We start from the raw sequence: 24,286 nt of genomic DNA on the forward strand, positions 1-24,286 counted from the left end.
TGAAAAAATTGCTTAAAAGTGAAGGATAAGTCATTCAAATTGTCAATTGGTATTTTTTAAATGAAAAAATTGGCAAAACACGAAGAAAACAGTGGTATTGACAAAGTTGAAGCCCCGTTCAAATATACATGTAGCTAATTGATATACTGTCAGTATATAAATTACAGATTCATGTAAATTCTTTATTTTTGACTTTATAAAATTCCCTTTAAAAGGGAAAGCCAGCCTCAATGTAGAAGAGGTCTTGTAATTAGTTTTGGTCAATGTGAAAGGCATTTTTAGGATCACGCTTACATCTACATGACAGTCCACCAAACCATCAACGATGAGAACATGCACACTGAAACAGCAGAAAACATTAATTCCTAATCTCATGTCAACTCTTTTAATTCATTACATGTACTCCAAATTGTTCTGGTCTGTTTGTTTTGTTGTTGTTGTTGTTGTTGTTGTCGTTGGTTTTTTTTGTCTTTTCAGCTTTTTACCCACGATATCTCAATTTCCAATTTTGTAATGCCAGAACTTACGAACTCAATATCTTCTTGACTTTAAAATACACAGCTTTCGGCTGAACCACTAGCAGGCTATGTTAACACATTTATGACAATGACAAAGGTACCAACATTTGAATTTTGATGATTTTTACGATCGTCCGTACGAGCAAATCACTGAATGGGCCTTTAATACAGCAATTATTAACTTAAGGGATCTAAAATGAGCGTTTATTGTGTTTCGACAGTATTTTTTGTGGGACATGAGAGCACCTCGGACCTATCGAATTGCATTCTGAATACGAAGCATGTCTTTCTGATATCAAATATTTTTCATTTTTTGAAAATCACAATATAATACAAATTTTATGACAAATTATAAAAATTTGATATTTGTCAAATTTTTGATATATAACAGTCCTCGAATTATAAATCTAATGATATATTCTTAAAGTGTATGTAGCAGGAGGAAAAAGCCGACGTCAATTGAAAATTTTGACCTTTCATATTGAAGATATGGATTTTTTCCCAAAAAGACCTAATTTTTTTTGGTGTTTTGGGGAAAAAATCCATATCTTCAATACGAAAGGTCAAAATTTTCAATTGATCGTCGGCTTTTCATCCCACCTACATACACTTTAAGTATAAATCATCAGATTTATAAAGTTTACTTCAAGTACTGTTAAATATCAAAAATATAAATTTTAATGATTTGCCATAAATGTGTATTAAATTGCGAATTTCAAAAATCAAAATTATTTGATATCAGAATGACATTCTTCGTATTCAGAATGCAATTCGATATGTCTGATGTGCTCTGATGTCCCAAAATAAATACTGTCCAAACGTTCATACCCCAGCCCTTAAATGAACAGGTAAAACTAAATTCTCTGTCATTAAAGGCCCATTCGGTAATTTGCGCGGACGATCGTAAAAATCATCAAAATTCAGATTTTGGTAGGCCTACCTTTGTCATTGTCATAGATGTGCTAACATAGCCTGGTAGTGGTTCAGCCAAAAGCTGTGTATTTAAAACAAAATAAGACATTTTACATGAATCTCTCATTTTTATACTGACAGTATAGGCCTATAAATTAGCTACATGTATTTGAATGGGGCGTGAACTTCGTCAAAACTGCTGTTTTCTTTGTTTCAAAATTACCAAATGACAATTTGAATGACTTATCCTTCATTTTTAAGCAATTTATAAACAATTTATTTTTGTTTACACTTGCACTGGGATCACTGAATGGGTCATTAATAAATACCACCCTTGCAATATTGTGTGTTGAACCAGCAATTTCTGGTAACCTTGCAAAGGACAAAGTGTTTAGTGAATAAAAATAAAGAATAGCTTTACGGTTTGATGGGTTTGAAATGCAGTACCTTAAACTTGGGCGTTCTGCATTGTTATGTGTGGATTGCTATTTTACACGGTGTCACAACAAACACATGGCTGCCTTGAGTGTTAAACATTTTCTTTGCAATATCTAAGTACACCTATTAGTGTTAGTATCATATTTAACATCAGCACGTGCGTAACAAATAATATTATACATTTATTGCATCTTGTTCATATACAATATTGAGGTTTAAATATTCGTACAAATATATTTCGTTAAATATATAATGAAAAAAATCACACGGCAGCTTTTTGATGCGGTCTGTGCACTTGGCGTTTCATTTGTATAGAGTACTAAAACTATCTACCGTAGTGTTCTTACGTTGCATTTGTATAATAGAATTATATTAGTAGTAGCTGGGCGCGGACGACTGTCTTTCGCATATCGTCCCATTGGGTTTCATTTTCAGCCTACCATACCGGAATATTTTCCTCAAAATTTCACCACCATGAGGGGGTGTATTTCAGCATTCGTTTTGGCGGCTTTTGTAACCGTGGCCTGTGCTCAGAGTGAGTAATTGTTTTAAAACTATTGTTATTTTAAATAAGTAAAAGTTAAGTACGCTGAGTTATAAGTATGTCAGGTTGACATTAAAATGGCGGAGGCAAGTTAAAATTTGCTTTCATCATGTTCATATATTTGTTTGAATCTCTTCATGCTGTATTGTCTCGAATGATTGTCTCTTATGGTTCTTCATGCTATTGTTTCTATAAATTTCCCCCTATGTAAGAACATACTGGGCCTATTGCTGAAAGGGTACAAACTGAATTTGGCCTACTTATGGGTCGAAACTTAAAACAGTCGAATTTAACTCTCCATTTGTGTAGTAAATAAGATCCAACACGATTTTGACGAGACAACGTGCATTTTATTCAATCTATGTGCCATTTGCACCAAATAACCCGGGAAATAACCGAATTCAAACAGAAAAAATTCTTACTTCCATTAAATTGCTTAGTAAGAGTATTTCATACACTCCTATATACAGCCAATTAGAAAGGCAGTTAGTGCATTGATTGTGTACAGCGTGGGCCAAAAAGAACTTTACCCAATTTATAAGGTTCATTTCTCGGAGTTTAGAGCAGCTATTCTCAAAAGTGTTATATAATTATGCTAAATATAGTGATTTTCGACCCATTGACGTAAAACTACTGCCATTTTGTTACTTAAGCTTCTCTGTCTCTCATTTTTGCACCACATATTCTTAGAAAGATATATATTTAGCGTATATAAACCTTTTGCGAATAGCTGCTCTAAACTCCGAGAAATGAACCTTCAAAATTGGGTAAAGTTCTTTTTGGCCCACGCTGTATATTAATATAGGCCTGCACGCCATGTACTACTCGCAGTGCTTTCGCACGCGTTCGCGTCGCGTAGGATCGATTCATTTTACGGGCGGGTTGATGAATTTGAGTGAAAGGTTGCTGAATTCGGCAACTTTAGGCTACAAATCGGTTAATTTTGTATGAAGTATGACCTTTGACCTCTATTGAATTAGTGCGCCCACATGATCCCACTTTTTTTTACTTGTTATCAGTTATACATAAGCCCCTTTATCCAATCATCCAAAAAATAAGATGGGATCTTGTTGGCGCACATTTTTTTATTTCGGGTCAAAGTTCTACTTTTGTGCTGCACATAGGCAAAGTAATGCCAATTCGGCACAAAGTATGAACTTTGACCTCTATTGAATTAGTGCGCCCACATGATCCCACTTTTTTTTACTTGTTATCAGTTATACATAAGCCCCTTTATCCAATCATCCAAAAAGTAAGATGGGATCTTGTTGGCGCACATTTTTATTGCGGGTCAAAGTTCCACTTTCGTGCTGCACATAGGCAAATATGCATCACTTTGGCACAAAGCTTGACCTTTGACCTCTTTTATATTAGTGCGCCCACATGATCCCAATTAGCTGTTGCTTGTTTTTTGTCTACTGGTAGCCAAAGAAGCTAGACGATGAAAAGTAAAATTGGGATCTTGTTGGCGCATCGTTTTGTGATGCAGTAAAAAGCCCACATTGTGCAGCGAGTGGGAAAAAGAGGTCAAATTGACCTCTAAAATGAGGCTAAGTCCATTTTCAAAAAATCAGAAAAATATGAAGATCAAGAGATCCCAAGCTAATTTTTTCAGTTCTTGCAGAGAATTAACTCTTCTTTGATGAAATGCTATTCGGAGAGTCAGGTGACGTTGGCGCGCAATAATACAGGCGTGCAAATATGTGCGAAAATAGGAAATTTTGACCTTTGACCTCTGTTAACTCTGTGCGCCAATGAAATCCCAAAAAATTTTTGCTGAAAAATGAAACTTGCCATGGAGGTCTTTAATTTCAAACTTGTTCGGACTTGGGATCTTGATGGCGCAGCCCGTTATGATGCTTTGAAGTTTGCACGAGGGCGCTTTTCATCAAATCATTGGATTTGCTGATTTTGTGCGCCATCAAGATCCCATTTTTTTTTCTTGGTTTTTGTAATGTAACCATTTGGTACTTTAAAAAAATGCAAAATGCAGGTTGGGATGCATGATGATGGCGCACGATGTTATGCACCTCCAAAGTTTACCATTTGCAAGTAAGGCTCAGAGAGGCTGAAATTTCAAGAATTTGTTCAAGCTGAACGAGGGCGCTGTGCACGCTCATATTTTACATGTGAGTTGTTGGTGCTAATATGTACCAAAATTATTTTTTAGAGACAATTCTATTTTTTTTTGTATCGCAAATCCGTACATAATAAGGGAGGCTGCCTCTTAAGTTATTACTTTCTTTCGAAATAATTCTGGAATACCCTACCTAATAACGCACAGGTTGCGGGGTAAACCAAAGGCATGCAAACGTTACTGACATACACCAATATCTAAGGCAAGATACTAAGCGAAGAGTTTTGTAAAGGTATGCAATATTAGTGTTGGATAATTCTACATTCACAAAAGGGGGATTTTTAAAGACCAAATTATTTACAGCTGCCAGGCAATTTGAATTGAAGTTGTGACAAATTTAAATCATCACTTATTTTTATTAGGACACCCTGTATAGAATTATTAAGTTGTTATCGTGAGGAGCCAATTTTGAGAAATGTTTTTATTATCTAGGACAAGATCTCTGCATGAAAATCTAAATAGTTGTGCGTAGACTGTGCGTGAATTAGCAATGGTTAAATAAATAAATAAATAAATATAAATAATTGAAACAACAGCAACAACAACAATAACAACAACAGTAGCAGCAGCAACAACAACAACCGAACAACAACAGTAACAATAATGCGTTTCAAAAACTGTGTCCAGCAATTAAACACATTCTTCTTACGTGTCATGTCAAATTCCTAAACAGTCAATGTTTATGTTCAATAGCTAAACAATGTCCATAAATATTTTAAACATGCTTCATTAAACATGTTTTGAAGGTGAGAGCAAGAATGGGTTTAAGGGTGGCCTTAACCCTGGAATTATGGAAACTTTCGGGCTTCATAACTGCTAAATTATTAGTCTAAAGAATATAAAAGTATACATTTTAGACTGGAAATGACTTGCTGAATTCATCTGTGAGGTCAATTTGGGCCAAAATGCTCATTTTGGAGAAAATCTAAAAACAGGTTTTTGGCCCAAATTTTTTTCGTGTAACGTAACAAAAAAATTGTTTGGCCAAAATTTTTTTTTATTAATTTTAAAAACTAGATAAAAATATCTAGGGACCGTTTTTTATTTTTTGAATTTTGACCAACTTTGAGAAATTTGCACCAAAATGGTCAAAAATGCAAAAAAATCATAAAAAGCCTGATTTTCGCCCAAATTTCAAATATTTTTTGGTGAAGTTGGTCAAAATTCAAAAAATGAAAAACTGTCCCCAGATATTTTTATCTAGTTTTTAAAATTAATAAAAAAATTTTTGGCCAAACAATTTTTTTTGTTACGTTGCACGAAAAATTTGGGCCAAAAACCTGTTTTTTTGGATTTTCTCAAAATGAGCATTTTGGCCCAAATTGGACCTCACAGATGAATTCATCAAGTCATTTCAATTCTAAAAATGTATACTTTTATATTCTTTAGACAAATAATTTAGCAGTTATGAGGCCCGAAAGTGTTCATAATTCCAGGGTTCAGACCAACCTTAAGTGTTTAATTGCTAAACACAGTTTTTGCAAGTGCTTAGAGGTTGTGCAATAATTATGAGCCGGGGGTAACATTTGTCAAAACTGCTTGCCCCTTCTCGGTCTGCTAAAAAATCTTTTTCCCGCCCCTTTGCACATGCCAAATTTTTGGTTTTGGATTCCCAACTTGCAAACCTTACTGGTCAAGATGTATGATAAGAGCGTAGCGTGCAGGAATTTTTTGGATAATTATTTGAATGTTTCTGTACTGTTTACTATTTAGATCAGAGCGTGTTATTTAAAAAGGTGACCCGTTAATGTGTGCCAAATATTGCCTGTCCCCGGCTAAAACGTGCTTGCCCCACCCCTCGGCTGACCAAAAAATCTTTACCCCATCCGATTTTACCCCCTGGCTCTTATTGCACAAGCCCTTAAGGAACAGTTGCCACGAGATGCCTTAAAGAATATATTGACAAAAATAAAAAATTCAATAAATCGAATAAATCCCATCATCTTGTCACACATGCATGTCAGAATAGTCGACTGCAGATCCGTCGGATAACGCTTTTTCAATGGGAAATGAACTTTGCTGCTTGGATGATGTCACGATGAGGTTAGCATTTATTCCGTATTGAAAAGCGTGTTCCGACGGATCTGCATGTAGACTGTCATGTTATTCAAGTTTTCCAGCAAATAGCCTGCAAACATTTTCCCACCATCGATCGAGTGAAACGATGCATTGCATTACTATTGTCAATAACATTAACAATGACAAGTTTCTTTATTCACATGAGCACAAAAGAGAAGTAAAAGAAAAACAAACAAACATGCAAACAAATAAAGAAAGAAAGAACTACATTCGCAAACACTTACTGTATAGAAGAATAACGTAGATTATAGTTTAAAAGATGATGGTAAGCTGAGTTGCCTTAATATGGTAACATTATGGCGAAATATCAGTTGAAAGTTGTAAAACCGCAATATTGGTATTAATTTCGATTTGTTCAAAGCATTTGATACAATAGACCATAGCATATTGGTTTAAAATATAGACGATGCGAAGCTGATTTACCTTAAACATGGTAACGTTGATATGGCGTAATAAAACTTGCAGTTGAAAGTTGTAAAACCACAATATATTGGTTTTAATTTCGATTTGTTCAAAGCAGTTGATACAATAGACCATAGCAGATTGGTTTAAAATATAGACGATGGGAAGCTGATTTACCTTAAACATGGTAACGTTGATATGGCGTAATAAAACTTGTAGTTGTAAAACCACAATATTGGTATTAATTTCGTTTTGTCAAAAGCATTTGATACAATAGACCATGGTATATTAGTTTCTTAACATGCTTACTGTAAAGTTGGAACATAAAAGCCTTCAGAGAATTCTATCAGATTGGGTTAATTAATTTTGTTTGGTAGAAAACGGTATTTTATTTATTATAAATCAAATTATAAATTAAGTTCTTAGATAAATAAGAAGTGGCATTGGGTACGATTTAATATTATTAGGCCGTGATACTTTATGTTAATACATCATCTATGCTAGATTATGTACTTTTTGTGGATGATACCACGCTACTATTTTTACATAAAAATATATAGAAATTTCGATAGTTTAGACATGTTTAAGATGAAATAATGAAAAAGAGAAAGTGAAATATTGAGTACACAGAATTATGCAAAACCATAAGGAAGCGAATGACAAATGAAATCCGAGCACACAACACAAAGATGATCCAGAAAACTCTTGAAGATAGCAAAAGCTACAAGAAAGTAAAGCAAGGACTTGCCACTGGAAAATCTCAAATTATAGCCCTGAAGGGTGAAGACGGAAAAATAATCTCAGACAGAGAACTAGTCATCAAGCGGGTAAAGGAGTTGTACCAAGATATCTACTCCAGCAAAGTCCAAATAACTCCACCAATTATAGACGTTGAAAGTGCAGAAGAAAATTGGAGAGGATGAAGTTGAAAAATCTCTCAATGACATGAAAAGAGGTAAAGCACCAGGAGAAGATGGAGTGCTAGTTGACATTCTCAAGGATGGAGGCAGCGCAGTAAAGACAGAGCTTGCAAAGCTATTCACACTATGTAACCAGACTAACCAGACACCGGACAGTTGGAGCTTGGAATAATGCCCTTATAATACTCATCCACAAAAAGCGGGACATCAAAGACTTGAAGAATTACAGACCGATCAGCTTACTATCAAACACCTACAAACTTTTCACCAAAGTTCTCACAAATCGGATCACCAACATCCAGGCCCGTACGCAGGATTTCATTTGGGGGGGTGCTGATTTTGAAAAAGTGGACCTTTTTTTCCAAATTTTGTGAAAAGTGGACTTTCTTCTTAAAATGTGTACCTTTTTTGTCAAAAAAAGCGTAAAAACCCTGATTTTTTGGCTCGCTACGCTCGCAAATTCTTAAAGTTTTGGACTTTTTGTATACTTTTCCAAATTTGGGTGGGTGGGTCGCACCCCCCGCACCCCCCCTGCGTACGGGCCTGCCAACATCCTTGACTTCAACCAACCTAGGGAACAGGCAGGGTTTCGAAGCGGCTATTCTACCATGGATCACCTTCATGTCATCAACCAAATTGTTGAAAAGATGGATGAATATAGACAGCCACTGTGCCTTGGATTCATTGACTACGAAAAAGCTTTTGATAGCATTGAGATCTAGGCAGTCATCACAGCCCTGAAACAGCAAGGCGTCCATCCTGGATACATCCAGATAATAAATACTATCTACAGCAAAGGCATTTCAACAATCCGCCTCCACAAGGACAGTGATAAGATATCTATCCAACGAGGGGTGCGACAAGGTGATATCATTTCACCTAAACTGTTCAATGCGGCATTTCAAGAAATTATACGTCACCTGGATTGGGAAAGTAAGGGCATCAGCATAAACGGAGACAACCTAAGTCACCTTCGCTTCGCAGATGACATAGTCATAATAACAGACAATGCTAAAGATCTAAGAGAAATGATCAATGATCTAAATCAGAGAAGCAACCAAGTGGGACTAAAGATAAACATGAAAAATACAAAAGTCATGTTCAACCAGTTCTCCACAGAACAGCTGGTCATGGTAGGGAACACAGAAATAGAAAAGGTGGACAAATATGTGTACTTAGGACAACTAATCAACAAGACTCACAATCACATGGATGAAGTAAAAAGGAGGACTAGGGCTGGTTGGTGTGCACTTGGTAAACTCAACGACATCATGAGAAGCAAGATGCCAACTTGTCTAAAACGAAAGGTTTTCAACCAATGTGTACTACCAGCCATGACCTACGGAGCTGAAACATGGTCACTTACTAAGAGGATGGAGCAAAAATTGAAAACTGCACAGCATAGCATGGAAAGATGCATGCTGGGCTTCACCAAAAGGGATAGGAAACTGTGGCATGGATCAGGAGCCAAACAGAAGTTACAGACATAATCCACACAATAAAGATGAAGAAGTGGCATTGGGCTGGCCATCTTGCAAGATCAACCGATAATAGATGGACAAAGAATGTCACAGAATGGAGGCCTTGGCTGGGCTCAAGACACCAAGGCAGACAGAAAGTCAGACGGAGGGATGAGATATCCAGTTTCATAGGGATCAGGTGGATGGCAAAAGCAAATGACAGGAAACTTTGGTGCCAACTTGGGAGGCTTTCGCCCTGCAGTGGGCTGAATACGGCTGATGATGATGATGAAGATAAAACAAGCTTACGAGTAAAACCAATATTTCTGGGGAAATGGGTGGCAATTTAACCCAGAATTATCTGCACCTGACCTGCTAGTGAATCTTATAATGCATTCCAACTATAAGTGCAATACCATGGCACCCATGTCACCTACTTATTCTGTGACTTTCATGGAAATAGCTTGATTCGTTTTGGCGTGACATTGATATTACTAAAAATGGACGAAACCGCATTTGTGTAATTTACAGTGCAAATGTATCATAACACATGGATGCTTTATCACCATCGCCCAGGAAATACACCAAATTTGGAACAGATATAAATCTTATAACGCTTAATAATTCTTGATATGGAATAAGTGAAGCATTTCAATATGACTTCAGATACTTAGGTTAAAAACATACTTTGGTATTACAAAGAATATAACTTACTCAAGGATCATCCGCAGTTAATTTTAATCTTCTCCGTTACGTAGCTGTGGGTTTGCCAATATACTGTGGACATAAATAAATGCTATACGGCACTAAGAACACACATTCTCTACACTGCATTTAAAATAATGAAACTCACACACCGCAATAATTATCTTCAAAACTGCCGCCAAAGAAAGAACAGTATAAGAAGTGTAACAAATCCTTTATTTCAAACAAAGATTACTTCGTAACATCAAAAATAATCAATAGATAGATATCGACTATTCAGTAGAAGTAAGAACAGGACACAACAAATGTACCTGCATAACATTTTCCAAATAACTTTGTGCTAAACAGTTAGTAATTATACTTGTTTTCAAAATAGGTTGTTTTGTCAAAACTTGGAATTCACCCTTTTTGCGCAATATCTTGTAACTTTTTTCTGACGTCAAATTTCTAAAATTCCTATGAAAGCTATGTAGATCTTATAATTTAAAACAATACCAGTGGCGTAGATTTCTTTTTGACATGGGGGGGGGGTGGAGTTGGAAAAAAGTTCTTGAAGTATAGTCAATCCAACCCCTTTGGCCACAGAATAAGTTCATGGTACAAATGCGGGCGAAGCGTGCGAAAAATTTTGCTATTTTAAAGTTAAACTGATGAAATATGGTGTAAAAGTAAAATAAATGCGCGCGGCTAAAATTGCCTCAAAAGCTTACCCCCGGCCCCAGTGGTTACGCCACTGTTAACTTATAATCATTGTGAGATAACTCCATGTATGAATTTCAAAAAGGGGCTATGAAGTAGACTATGGATATAATTGAACCATATCCTAAAAAGAGGATGCTAAAATCACGAAATGCCTCTTTAAAAGAGCAGTTTAAACTTTCTCTCACATTGGTTGAAATTTTACAAATGAACAAGTAAAATTATATTTAATCAATATGTCATTTTGTGTTTTAAAGTCTGTGTTGAATATGTTTCATTGATAATCTTTCTTTAAATAATCATGTCAAATATGTTTCATTGATAATCTTCCTGTAAATAATAATGTCAAAATCATAATATATTACTTTTCTTTTATACAGCTTATTATTTCGACTTAGCGACTTATTCAGTTACTGAGGGTAATCCACTGACGGTATGCATCCGTCGTCTGGGATCCGTCGCAGCCGCCCAAGATATAGGTAAATAATAACCATTATAACACACTTATAAACACATCAAAAAAAGTAACTACCACCTTTGATATATGACCACCATTCCAAAATAGAATCGGGTTATGCTAAATTAAAAAAAAACCCATTGTAAACAGAATATATTTCTGCGCATTGTCACACCTCATTTGTTGCAATGGCCCCAATATTGATGTCACAGCGTACATTCAAATGACCCATGCCAATTTTTTGGTAGACCATAACAACTTACCTTAATTATCCAAATCGAAGAAAATTACATACAAAACTAGTAACGGTTTTCTCAATTTTAGAATTTTTTATTCGTTTTTAAAGATATGGGTCCAAAAAGATCAAAATTTGACCTTTTTTAAAATGTTAACCAAAATTAGGTATATTTTAAGGTATATTTTTAAAACGAAGAATAAATATGCAATAAGCCCAATCAGCATTGGAAGTTTGCAATGCATTGTGGGACAGTTTTTGCAGTTTTGGGACACTTTGCCCTCTGACCTATTGGAAAAATTCAGAAAAAATGTTTTTTGTGCATACAAAATATAATCTAAAATGTTTTACAAGAATGAAAAAAAACCATTATTATTGAATAAATTAATTATTTAAATATTTTTAATGATAGCATTATGACAATAATAAATAAATTAATAATAATTACAGCAATTTCCCCGATATGTCAGAGGTCAAAGTGTCCCAAAATAACCGGAAGTTACAATGGCGATTGGGCTTATTTTCGTCGATATTTAGGGTAAGTTGTTATGGTCTACCAACAAATATTGGTATGGAAAATCAAATTTGGCGCTTTTTTCAAAAAACTGCTGTACTTGTCATCATTACTTTTAAAGATACAATCCCGGGATACAATACAAAACAATGTCTAAAATGTTCCACGTTGAATGATCCTGCGTGCCCCTTTAATCATGAGACTACATTCTAGGAACGTTATGTTTTGTGTGAGAGTGCACAGCAGCGTTAAACAGTTTTATTATTAATAAGATGAAAATGAATGGTAAGTTATGTGTTTTAAATGGCAAGTGCAACAGCAAAGTACTGAACTTTATTATAAACATCTCAAAAAAAGTAATGACCCCCTTAATAATGGCCATTAGGCCAAAAAAAAAAAAAAACAAATTTGTTTGTCCATAAAGGCTTATGAAATAGTTGGGTCGGTAGGTCGGATTTTTTTTTTTTTTTTTTTTACAGATATTGCACTTGAAACTAACAACTGACAAGACTGGTAAATAAGTCCAAACACACAGCACTTCACTGGTTTAACTCTTGAGATGGTTCTGCATAGGCCTGGCATTTTCGGGTAATTTTGTACCCGGGTACCCGGCACATTTTTCGGGCGGGTAACCGGGTACAAATTGCCAAAAAAAAAGTTTTTTATTTTTTTGTTTTTGTAGTGTCCCTGGAACTATACCTAAATGCTAGGATCATTCATGGTTGATCTAAAAAAATTTTAAAAAATTAAAAAAAATTTCAAGATGTTTTGTATTTTTAATATGAAAATTGATACTTTGTATTCATGTCATACTCTATTAATGATTTCAAAATGTATTCAAATTCAATGCATTTTGAAATCATTAATAGACTATGACATGAATACAAATTATCAATTTTCATATTAAAATACAAAACATCTTGAATTTTTTTTTTTTTTTTTTTTTTTATCCATAAACGATACAGATTATAGGATATTTTTACTTTGACTTTACGTCCATAAAGGTTTTAGGTCAACCATGAATGATCCTAGCATTTAGGTCTAGGTCCAGGGACACTACAAAACCGAAAAATAAAAAACTTTAAAAAATTTAATTTTTTTTTTTTTTTTTGAAAAAATTCCAAAAAAAAAAATTCCAAAAAAAATTCAAAAACGGTCGGGACCAGGGTACACGGTCGGTCGGACGTGGACAAACAAACAATTTTTTTTTTTGCCTTATTCACAAACGGGCTATTGTATTACAAATCTGTAAAATGCGTTGGAAGCAGAATTTATTTCTGCGCATTTTGACCTCTCATTTGATACGATAGCCTAGCCCGGAAAACAATAAAACGCCGGTCAATTTAATGTAGTGAGGTCCAGATTTGAAAGTGCTTACAACAATACAATACACTCAGATATCATTATACTGAATACTGAATCAATCTTGGGTAACATTGATTTAAATGTATGCTGCATGCGACGTCAATATTTAGACAATTGCTAAATTCTGCCTCCAACGCCTTTTACAGATTTGTAATACAAGTTAACAGCCTGTTTTTGAATATTGGCCATTATTTAAGGGCAGGGGGGGGGGGGTTATTATTTTTTTGAGATGTTTATGAAGTCTTACGTCAATGGAGAACAATCATGTTAATAATAATGTCAAAAGGAGACAAATGAAAAAAATCTCAATAGTTCCTAAAACTTTATATTTTCGGTGTACTATAAACTTTCTCTTACCTCTGCAGGCGAAGTTTTCTCTCAAACACAAACAAACAAACAAAGAATGCTTACTGACCTCAAATTATTATCATGGTAGCTATCTACACGGGTCATTTAATCCACGTCAATGGGGTACTTCTAGAATCCAGACTAATGTGCACTTGTCTATTCTGTTTTACTAAGTCATTTGTCATATTTATAAGCGTTACCTTTAAGGTATAGGACATTTTTTGTTTTTGCTATAGCCCCCGAATGAAATGTATTTAATTATGTTTGTAGTCACTCAGGTAGCATTGTGTGTGAATTTTACATCCGAACTAAGTGCTATTCTTTTTTATGGGCATTTTAGTGTCTAAAATGGCCCAAAATGAGGGTTTTTCAATATTGTCGTCCATTTCTAATCGTCACCCCCATAGACTTTACATGTAAAATAAAAAGGCTCATAAAAATTTAATAGCACCTAGTTCGGATGTAAAATTCACACAAATGCTTTTTGAGTGATTACAAAGATAATTAAATACTTTTAATTCGGGGCTATGTGGATTTTTTTAAATGTATTCCATGTAAAATGACATTTCACAATAAAATGTCCATTGGAAACAAAGGTGGGTAGTCCTCACCTATACGCGCGCGGCGTCAAGCGTGTACACACTACATAGGACCCATAGGACCTTGTGCAATTGTGTGTGAATTTTACATCCGAACTAAGTGCTATTCTTTTTTATGGGCATTTTAGTGTCTAAAATGGCCCAAAATGAGGGTTTTTCAATATTGTCGTCCATTTCTAATCGTCACCCCATAGACTTTACATGTAAAATAAAAAGGCTCATAAAATTTAATAGCACCTAGTTCGGATGTAAAATTCACACAAAATGCTTTTTGAGTGATTACAAAGATAATTAAATACTTTTAATTCGGGGGCTATGTGGATTTTTTTTAAATGTATTCCATGTAAAATGACATTTCACAATAAAATGTCCATTGGAAACAAAGGTGGGTAGTCCTCACCTATACGCGCGCGGCGTCAAGCGTGTACACACTACATAGGACCCATAGGACCTTGTGCAAAAAAAAGCTGAATTTGTAAAAAGAACTCTGCAAAGCGTTTTATTTTTAGTACGCTGCTTTGAAACTACCTCCCCACTTGCTATATTTAATTCTTGGACACGACATGTACAATTTGAAATCAAAGAGCGCGTCTTCAAGCATTCCACAAGCGTATGACGCACACCGACATCGCCCGGATAATTACATTATACAGCAGAGACACTAAAATGAATACCCAGGATCGATACACGTGAATGTGCTATGCACGATTTGATATTCAGACGATAAATCTTTGGATACCGGGGTAGAAAATGATGAATATCTCCCGTAATTGATTTAGTCAAAAGAAGCCAGATTTTGTTCCTTGCACTTGAATATATGTGTTCAACGGATATGATAGTCGTTAGCTTGCGTCTTGAGAAAGAACCATTGCGTCTTGAACTCAAAAAATGACAAAAATATTCTGATTTTATATGTGCCAATATAGTGCAGCGTAGGCTAGCTGCACTCACTCGTGCAAGCAGTCTAAAAGCATATGACCATTGACCTCATAATGGCATATACATGCTCACTCACACACAGAGAGGTCAATTACCAGGCTATTGTCAGTAGCCTTAGTCGGATGTCCCTCGGCTCATTATGCGTCTCAAAGGTCGGAACAAAATGGCCATGCGTGGCTGGCCGGCTGTGGATTCATCCTACCATGGCGATTTCTGCCATGAAGATATCGGGGCGATGACACTGTGACGCCCGGTATGACGATGGTGTCAACTAAATTAAGTCACAGGTCATCGTAAACTTCTCATAATAATAGGATGAGGCAAGTTCGCTACTTTGCACAAATTATGGTTTTCACAAGAGTCAATCAGGTCCTTTACATGGCTGGGCTAGTTCGAAAAAAATTTGGCGACACTCGATCCCTGGTCTTGAGGCTTTGAAGCTGTTTTTTTATTTATTTATTTATTTTTTATTTTTTATTTATTTATTTATTTATTTTTAAATTAATTAATTAATTAATTTTTTTATTTATATTTATTTATTTATTTATTTATTTATTTATTTATTTATTTATTTATTTATTTATTTATTTATTTATTTATGTATATATTTATATATTTATTTATTTATTTATTTATTTATTTATGTATTTATGTATTTATTTATTTATTTATTTATTCAATGGCGAATTTATCCAACACTTCCTGGTCTCCCCCACCCCCCCAAAAAAAAAGACAGAAAGAAAGACGAATACATCATTCAATTCACGTGAGGCGAGGCGAATGTATCCAACAAGCGTTCATCAGACTGTAAAGTCCTACATGTAGCCCTATGAACATGATGAATATCCTTACATTCCAAATTTGAACTTAATAAAGTGAATAAACTGAAATGGTGCTATGGGCTGCCTTGACATAACTGGAATTTTAGGCACAATCTAAAAGCACCCTCCAGAAAAAAATCCCACCAGCATATAAGACCAAGTACCCTTAGTTCTTGTTGGGGTTTTCAGAGGGGGTGCTCTCTATTTGTACATGAAATTTACCCCCAAGGCAAAGGAGCCCATGTGCGCCATTAGGCGAACCTTTACGGTATTTTTATATGTGGTTCTAAATTATTGGCTTAATGATTTAATGTTTTTAAGTAGTTTTAAGGGGGTACTACACCCCTGGCCAATTTTATGCCTATTTTTGCATTTTTCTCAAAAATTATAGTACATTGGTGACAAGTAAGATGTATATTATAGGGACAAGGACTACAACTACTGTACTGAAAATTCAGCAACTCAAAGCAAGTAGTTAAAGTGCAGTAGTTGTAGTCCTTGCCCCTATAATATACATATCTTACTTGTCCCCAATGCGTTATAATTTTAAAGAAAAATGCAAAAATAGGCACAAATTTGGGCAGGGGTGTAGTACCCCCTTAAGGCAAAGGGAATAGCTTTAACGGTTAGATTTAGGGATTAGTTCTAGGGTTCATTACATTTTGCTTTTACTTTAACGTGTGAAATTGAAGTGCTCCTACTACATTGTATTGTTGCGTTCAATGATATGATTACACTTTGGAATTCACTTCTCTTCGCCAGCGAAGTGCTGCTAATTTGGTATCAAAAGATACAATTGGGTTCACATAATGAAAAACGTTCAAAATACCAACCATTTACCAAGGTCAAAAATATGGTTCAATTGATTTCAACTATATCTTATTGTCCTAAACAAGAAGTCAAAAGTTTCTGATACTCAATGCCCTATGATTCCATTATACCTTTAAATAATGGTATTTTTGTGAATATAATCCTCTTTCCAAAAAAAAAAAAAAAGGACACTGTCGATTCTGAATTTAAAAAAATGGCGGACTAAAGCAGTCGTGACATATAGCCGTATGAAAATTGGTCACAATGGTCGTATTTCACATTAAATATATATCAAGGTACTTATATAATTCAAGGTTTAAAATGGTAGAATAAAAACAACACCAAGCAAACAGCAAAGGAAGAAACAACAACAACAACAACAATATTATGTACGATAATTATGTTTGTGTTCATCTTCTATCCTGCCCTATAAATACTATGACGGCAAGCTACTCTCTGTAGTCGCACATCAGTAAAACTACATAGTCCATTTATAAGCTACTTTTGGTAGAGCTAGAGGCCTTTATAGTTTAAGGATTTGGTTGGTGGTATCCAGAACTGGATTTCTACATCTGCCATGTAAAATATGATATGTCCGAATGTATGAAATGGTAGTTTCCAAAATTATAAGCGGCACATTAATCCTCAAGGTCACGTGCAAAGAGACTCCTAGAAATACTGATTTTTAACGGCTTAATCACAGATAATGTAATTCCAGCTGTCCATGGCCTGATGGCGTTTTTATGGCGTTGTCAGTGATTTGAGGAGAAGAAAGTGTATTTTTGTCACCAAAACAGAATATTCCTTCTTTCCTACGTAAATTCAAGATGGCTGCCAAAACAAAGTGTGGATCTTTTTATTCCGAGACGCTAAGCTATTTGCAAGTGCATAAGACAGTCCAACTCAAAATACATCCATCTATACCTTCATAATCCTTCAACTATCATTGCAGACACCCGACAATGCATGACACATTGAAGTTGGCTGTGATATTCGCCAACAGGTGACGGTCATCCATTTTCTGGATGTTACAGTCTGTCGTGACATTCGCCTAGGCCCAACTTTCCAATGACACCCTCGCAGTTGATTGGTTGCCAGTTATAGAACATTAAAATTTCAAATCAAGGTTAACATATCAGTTGCTGGTGAATTGTTGGTGGCTTGTTGAAGATAGCTCATGCTCAAGAGCTATTAGATATGGCATGCAGGAACCTTTTATTATGGTCTGCAAGAACCATTGAAAGGCCTAGCGCCCGTTCCAGCCTTTTCTAATCTCAATCTCCATAGACTTTACATGTAAATGAAAAGGTCCATTAAAAAAGTTGGCAATACAATTTGCATAAAATGCTAATTACACAATGCACTCCTTTTCGTTAGGGGCTATACAAATTATTTTTATTAATGCATTGTATATCACTGGCATGTATGGTCTTTACAAAAATAAAATGTCCATCTGAAATACAGGTGTTCACTTCCCGGCTTCACTTTTAAAAAAAATCTTACAGAGTCTAGAATGTGTGCTGGGATGCATGTTGTTATCACCGCCGAGTTTCCATCATGGATCGCAAGTTTTACAACATGTATCAGAAGATCTGACAGGGTGTTACACAATTTAGTATTATTGTGCGGGCTCCTCAGCAGGGTTTACTTTAACGCACAAAACACGCGTGTGATTTACGCGTTCAGGCAGTCATCAGTGGTTGTGATTGCATGTACATATATGTGACGTGTCATGTCAAAAGGAGACACTTTTGGGCAGGATCGTAAATGGAGAAACAGCCAAAAATCTACCCGTGGTGATTTTTTCACAATTTGGGTTTCTTGCGAATTTGTGATGTTATTAATGTTAAAAATATTGGCCAATAGTTTCAGACCGGAATATAACTGGCATCTTGTATTTTTGAGACATTTTCAAGGTAATTCCTACTCTCAACATTGTCAATAATATTTTTAAAGGCTGATATCTCAATTTCCAATTTTATAATACCATAACTTACGAACTCAATATCTTCGCTTAGGAATGTCCGATTTCATTGGGGAAAACGGCGTTGTGGAGCAAAATATCTCTATATTTAAGATATGTAAAAACCTCAAAATTGATAACCTGCCCAAAAGTGTCTCCTTTTGACATGACACGTCACATATCTTTGCTACTGGTGCAGATTTGGTTACAGAAAGTTCCTTGGTTCTTATGTATGTACTTGCCAATCAGATTTGGAAAATATTTGTAATCACAAACATCAAATTTTTTCTGAATTTCTGTTGAATTATTCGTTTCAAAGATATCTGAAAAATTCTTCATTCAAACAGCTCTGATTTGGGATTATAATTGCCAAGTACAGTCATTTATATGAATATTTACGTTGAATGCCATCTCAACTTGTGCAATATTTAAAGGTTTAAATGTACCAAAATAATTCTCTCTCTACTTTTAATTTCTAATCAAGGAGATATCAATATTACAACTATCAACAGTAAAGAATGTAGAATGGGACCGGTTCTACACATTATGGTCGTTTGGTTCTATTATGTAGACGGCCATATTTGATTTTGTTACCATCAAACCTTAGAGGCCGGTCGAGTGCAGATCCGTCGGAACACGCTTTTCAATACGGAATAAATGCTAACCTCATTGTGACATCATGCAAGCAGCAAAGTTCATTTCCATCCGATGATCAAACTGCATTCGACCATTCTGTTAAAACCAGAAAAAAAGCATGTCGGAATGAAGTGCATAACCAAACACGCATTATTGTTTTGTTTTTTCTAGGAACTTTGGAATTAATTGGCATTGTCGTTGCAAATTATTCTCAAAAGGACATTTTGACGATATCAATTACACCCCCCTTCAAAAATCAATTATTTAACTTTCATATCACACTACGGAGATATCATACTTTCACCTGGCCTGGTAGGTGTATCAAATCGATTCTAGGAATATTGGTGTCTAGTGAAAAGAAACCGCACATTCTTCTCCTCAAATTACTGATAACACTAAAACCGCCATTTACAGTCGATTCAGGCCATGGAATTACATATCTTTGATTTAGCTTTTCAAAATCGGAATTTTGGCTTTGCACATGACCTTACGAATTACTTTCATTTTAGGAAATATAATATTTTACACTCCGGAGATATCCTACTCTCACTTGGTAGGTGTAAAAGGTCGGTTCTAGATCCTTCCAGCTAATTCCATAACTAAAGCCACTATAAAAAATACCTAATGGGCTATACACATAGCCTTAAGGAGATTGTAATTTTAGTAGCCATCTTGAATTGACGCAGGAAAAAAGAATATTGTTTTTTAGTGCAAAAGACATGAAAGAACGCACTTTCTTCTCCTTAAACCACTGGTAACACACTAAAACGCCATTTACAATGGATTCAGGCAATAGAATTATGTTATATTAGACTAACGGCATTTTAAGGCGTTACTGTACACGTGACCTTGGATTATGTGTCTGTTTGTGTCACTTACAATTTTGGAAACTTATCATTTCTTGCACATGACACAATGTCCCGATCATATGGCCATGGTATGCAACAAAAATCGGTCTGGTTTTTACATGTATGCAATGTTTATCCATAATGATATACTAATCAGCATCTGAAAGCTTAATTCAGCGTCTTTTCCCACCACAGTTCAAAATCAGATAACCTTACGCGGCGCCCACAATATGTTGTTTGATGGGATCATTTATTAGTTTTCCAAACAAAACACCATGTATATAACCAAATTTGAGGCTTAAACAGCTAAAGGTGATATCGTGCTAATGTAAACAGATGCTTTTGAGTCGGTCTCAACTTTAATTTCCCCTCTTTTTTTCCAAAATTATTCACTTTTATAGTATTTTTGAAAGCTTTTTCGGATATAAAGTGTATCTATTAATGACAAAATTGGTGGCGCTATTTAGTTACTGAAAATTACCCTTTCAAGCTTTTAATACAAATAATTCCTTTTATTGTTTGATAAAATATGTTTATAAATTTTCCTTGTTGCTTGTTTCACTATTCCAGCCTTTTTAATGGCGGTATTAATCACCTAACCCATGCAAATAAAGAAACAGGGGGGGGGGCGGCCGTCGTCTGTAAAGAAATATGATTTAGGATGAATAGCGCCATCTATAGTTTGCATTTAGTTAATAATGAAGCCAATTCTATACATCAAACAGCTCTTATTCTCAATATCACAGATGTTATCTCTAAATTACCGCTGAATAGGTTCTTTGAGTATTCAATCTATTAAAATAAGACAATGTTTTCTCATTTGATTTGTGGCGAAATCTCTCAGAGTTCCTTAAGATTATGATGTACAGAGGAAAGACGAGCCACTCACTCACATTAGCAGATTTTTAACAAGAAATTACAATAGAAACATAACATGCCTATGCAGTTAAGCTAGAGAAAAATTCTGGATATACCTGCTTGTGCGGGGACTTGAACCCCAGACCTTCGGATTATGCATCGATGCTCTAAACACTTTTTTCTGTGTCTTATCTGCCAAGGCATGTTAGTTTCCATTTTAATTTCATGTTAATATGAGCTCGTGTGTGAGGTGTGCTTCTTCTTTCCCCTGTATTATACTGCGCCAAAAAAGTATCCTTACACTTGGCAAAAGATCCTAAATTTAAAATCAAACCATATTTGGGTGAATTTATTTTTTTGATAGATACGTTATCTAATCCCGCACATGATAACAGTAATGACACCACATTAAATCCAAGGTGACCTCAAGAAGTAAAGTTACAAGCATTTGATTAGACGAAGGTCCAGTTTTGAAAGTGACAACCTGGCATGTCCTATACAAGGCGAAAAAAAAAAAAATCCAACAAGCGCAACAAAGAGACAGTAGGCCCTACAGCTTCTTCAGTCAAGCTTTATTCAAAGCAGTAAGTTTTTAATCCGGTATTTTCTTTTATGTACTTTTCATAACTTTTATTTCATTTTCAGTTCTTAAATTTCAGTTTTCCTTTGTTTTAAACTTAAATTAAAGAAGGGCGCGCATAAATAAGCCACCCACCAATGTGTAACCAGATGTCTAGTCAGTGGATTTTTGAATAGGCCAGTTTGTCACTTTTAAAACTGGACCCTCGTCTAATCAAATGCTTGTAACTTTGGGTGTCATAATGTGCAGGATTAGATATTGCATCTATTAAAAAAGATAATTTACCCACATTTTGTTTAGTTTTCAAATCAGGATTTTTCCCCAAGTGTAAGGATACTTCTTGGCGCAGTATATTAAGAATTGCGGTTAAGCAGCCAGGGCTTTTTTAGAATGGGGGGCAAGGGGCAAGGCCAATTTCCAGGGGGAAGCAAACTTTGACGACAATGGTCAAAAATGGGCTAAAATTACAAAAAGGGCTCCAACAGGGAGGAAAGAGTGGAAAGAGTTCTCAGAGGGGCAACTGCCCCTTGGCTACACCACTGCGGTTAAGTATCATTAATTTAAATCTTGTGCGTTAGTTTGTAATTGAGTGTTTCTATGTTCCAATGCACGATGCGTTAGCCGCATCCCTTGTTCTTTATGATGACTAAAATTAGATTTCATTGCTTTTCACAGAAGTTACAGTGACTGGTGGCACCGCTACGGCAGGCACTGATTTTCCTAATTTCGATCCCTTCAGTTTTGCAGTCGGCAATACTGTGGCATGTGACCAAATCACGATTACTGACGATACCAACGATGAGGGATCCGAGACGTTCACGTTAGCGATATCAACAAATGTTGCTACACAAAATCCCGCTACTACTGTGGTAACTATTTCGGACGACGACGATGATGGTACGTATGCAGTTAGAACGCTGGACAACCGATTATTTTGATGTGCAAGGCTCACTCCGTCATTTAATGAGGCAATGCAAACGACCGAATTTGGTGTTGAAATGAGCAAAATTTTGAGTTACACCTTTTCAATGTAAAATTAATTTTCTTGGCCAAATGAAAAGCAATAACTTTCATTTTTCAGTAAATGTCAGGAAAAACTGTGGTTATTGATGCTGTATTGTTTTTTCAAATCCTAGTGATAAACTTAGGCGTGAAATTCAGTCATTTAGTGTAAGATTTTCGATTTTGATAGGCTTCAACTCTGCCCGCGAGCCTTTTTTTGGATCAACCTTTTAGCTTTTCAAAGTAATATAGTTCGCTAATGAAGGATTTTCCCAACTTTCTAACGTACATCACCGTGAGCGATATATCATAGTTTTGTCAGAATTTCCGTTTTGATTTCACCATTTTTTACTGCTGGCTGAAAATGTTTCAAAATCAACGCGTGAAATCTGAGGCTAATACTAGCATTGTGGATTGATATCTCTGGGTGCCGTAGGAAGACCGGACTGGCTACAGTGTTGCCAGAACTTCAATATAGCAAAGAAATTCCCAGGCCTATAATAGCGCTCCTATGACACTGATCATGTTAAGCACGATGAGGATCTTTCATCACGTGAGTGATTAATTATTTGATTTCATCATCACCGTGATCATCTGACCAATGTGTTGAAATTTGATACTCCTCAAAACAACTTTGACCAACATTTGGTAAAAAAAAATCAACAATCTTACATGCAAATGAGCAATATTTTAAACAAAACTTTCATTTACAAAACATAAATATTACGCTGTATGTTTTATCAAGCAAACTGTTTGGAACACACTTCCAAATAACCTTCGTAACATCCCCAGACTTTCGTTATTTAAACGCCAGCTTAAAACCAATCTTTGTAAAATATAATGATTGTTTGTTAATTTCGTGCTTTACGCGCTTTGAGTTCCTCATCGGAAGAGATTGTGCCTTATAAGAACCATTCATTATCATTGTTAACTTAAACAGGTATTTGTTTTTAAACAAAAACCTGTTCAAGCAATTGATTAAAATTGCTTGTCTAAAAACATATAATAAATTTGGATGTTAATACTTGACCTAGTGTTTCAATAAGGTGACTGGGTAGTGGGTACGGTGCCTTTTGTAATATTTAATATAAACTGGAGATACTGCCTTAAGTTTTCGTTGTACAGTTGCCGCATCTACAAATAATTAGCATGGCAGATACTCCTTGTATACTCTGAAGATTATTCATACTAGTAGAAGGCAGTATCTGATTCTGCGTTTTTACTTGGACGAACATCACCTGAAAAGGTTGCGGAGGGTTAATTGAATAGGTTGTATTGTACTCATCTACATATGGCAGCTATTGCATTTACCCACTTTGGGCATTGAGCAGTCGATATGCCCGGTCAATATGTTAATTACGTAGAGCAAAGTTGCTGTGAGCTTTGAATATTCATTAGCTGTCCCATTTGTTACCCCTATATGTTCCATTCAGTCAATACTGACTGGACCCGGTTCATTAGCCTAGTCGACTCCGTTTATTCGTTTATTCAATCTAT

General features: G+C 35.4%; 1 protein-coding gene across 1 annotated transcript; it reads left to right on the forward strand.

Moving 5' to 3' along the window:
- The first annotated feature begins 2,219 nt into the window (after positions 1 to 2,219).
- On the forward strand, positions 2,220 to 22,740 carry LOC140146464 (uncharacterized). Its single transcript, XM_072168323.1, has 3 exons — positions 2,220 to 2,403; positions 11,195 to 11,293; positions 22,463 to 22,740. Exons 1-3 carry the CDS (start codon positions 2,343 to 2,345, stop codon positions 22,723 to 22,725), a joined length of 423 nt encoding a protein of 140 aa, XP_072024424.1. The 5' UTR covers positions 2,220 to 2,342; the 3' UTR covers positions 22,726 to 22,740.
- Positions 22,741 to 24,286: the final 1,546 nt, after the last annotated feature.

This window comes from Amphiura filiformis, chromosome 2 (genome assembly GCF_039555335.1).
Source record: "Amphiura filiformis chromosome 2, Afil_fr2py, whole genome shotgun sequence".
Lineage (NCBI taxonomy): Eukaryota > Metazoa > Echinodermata > Ophiuroidea > Amphilepidida > Amphiuridae > Amphiura > Amphiura filiformis.

What these genes read in the sequence shown, in the direction of transcription:
- LOC140146464 (XM_072168323.1), top strand. Translation starts at nt 2,343, where the DNA reads ATGAGGGGGTGTATTTCAGCATTCGTTTTGGCGGCTTTTGTAACCGTG. An exon ending in AACCGTGGCCTGTGCTCAGA is followed by an intron (nt 2,404 to 11,194) that starts GTGAGTAATTGT and finishes TCTTTTATACAG; the next exon opens with CTTATTATTTCGACTTAGCG. An exon ending in CGCAGCCGCCCAAGATATAG is followed by an intron (nt 11,294 to 22,462) that starts GTAAATAATAAC and finishes TGCTTTTCACAG; the next exon opens with AAGTTACAGTGACTGGTGGC.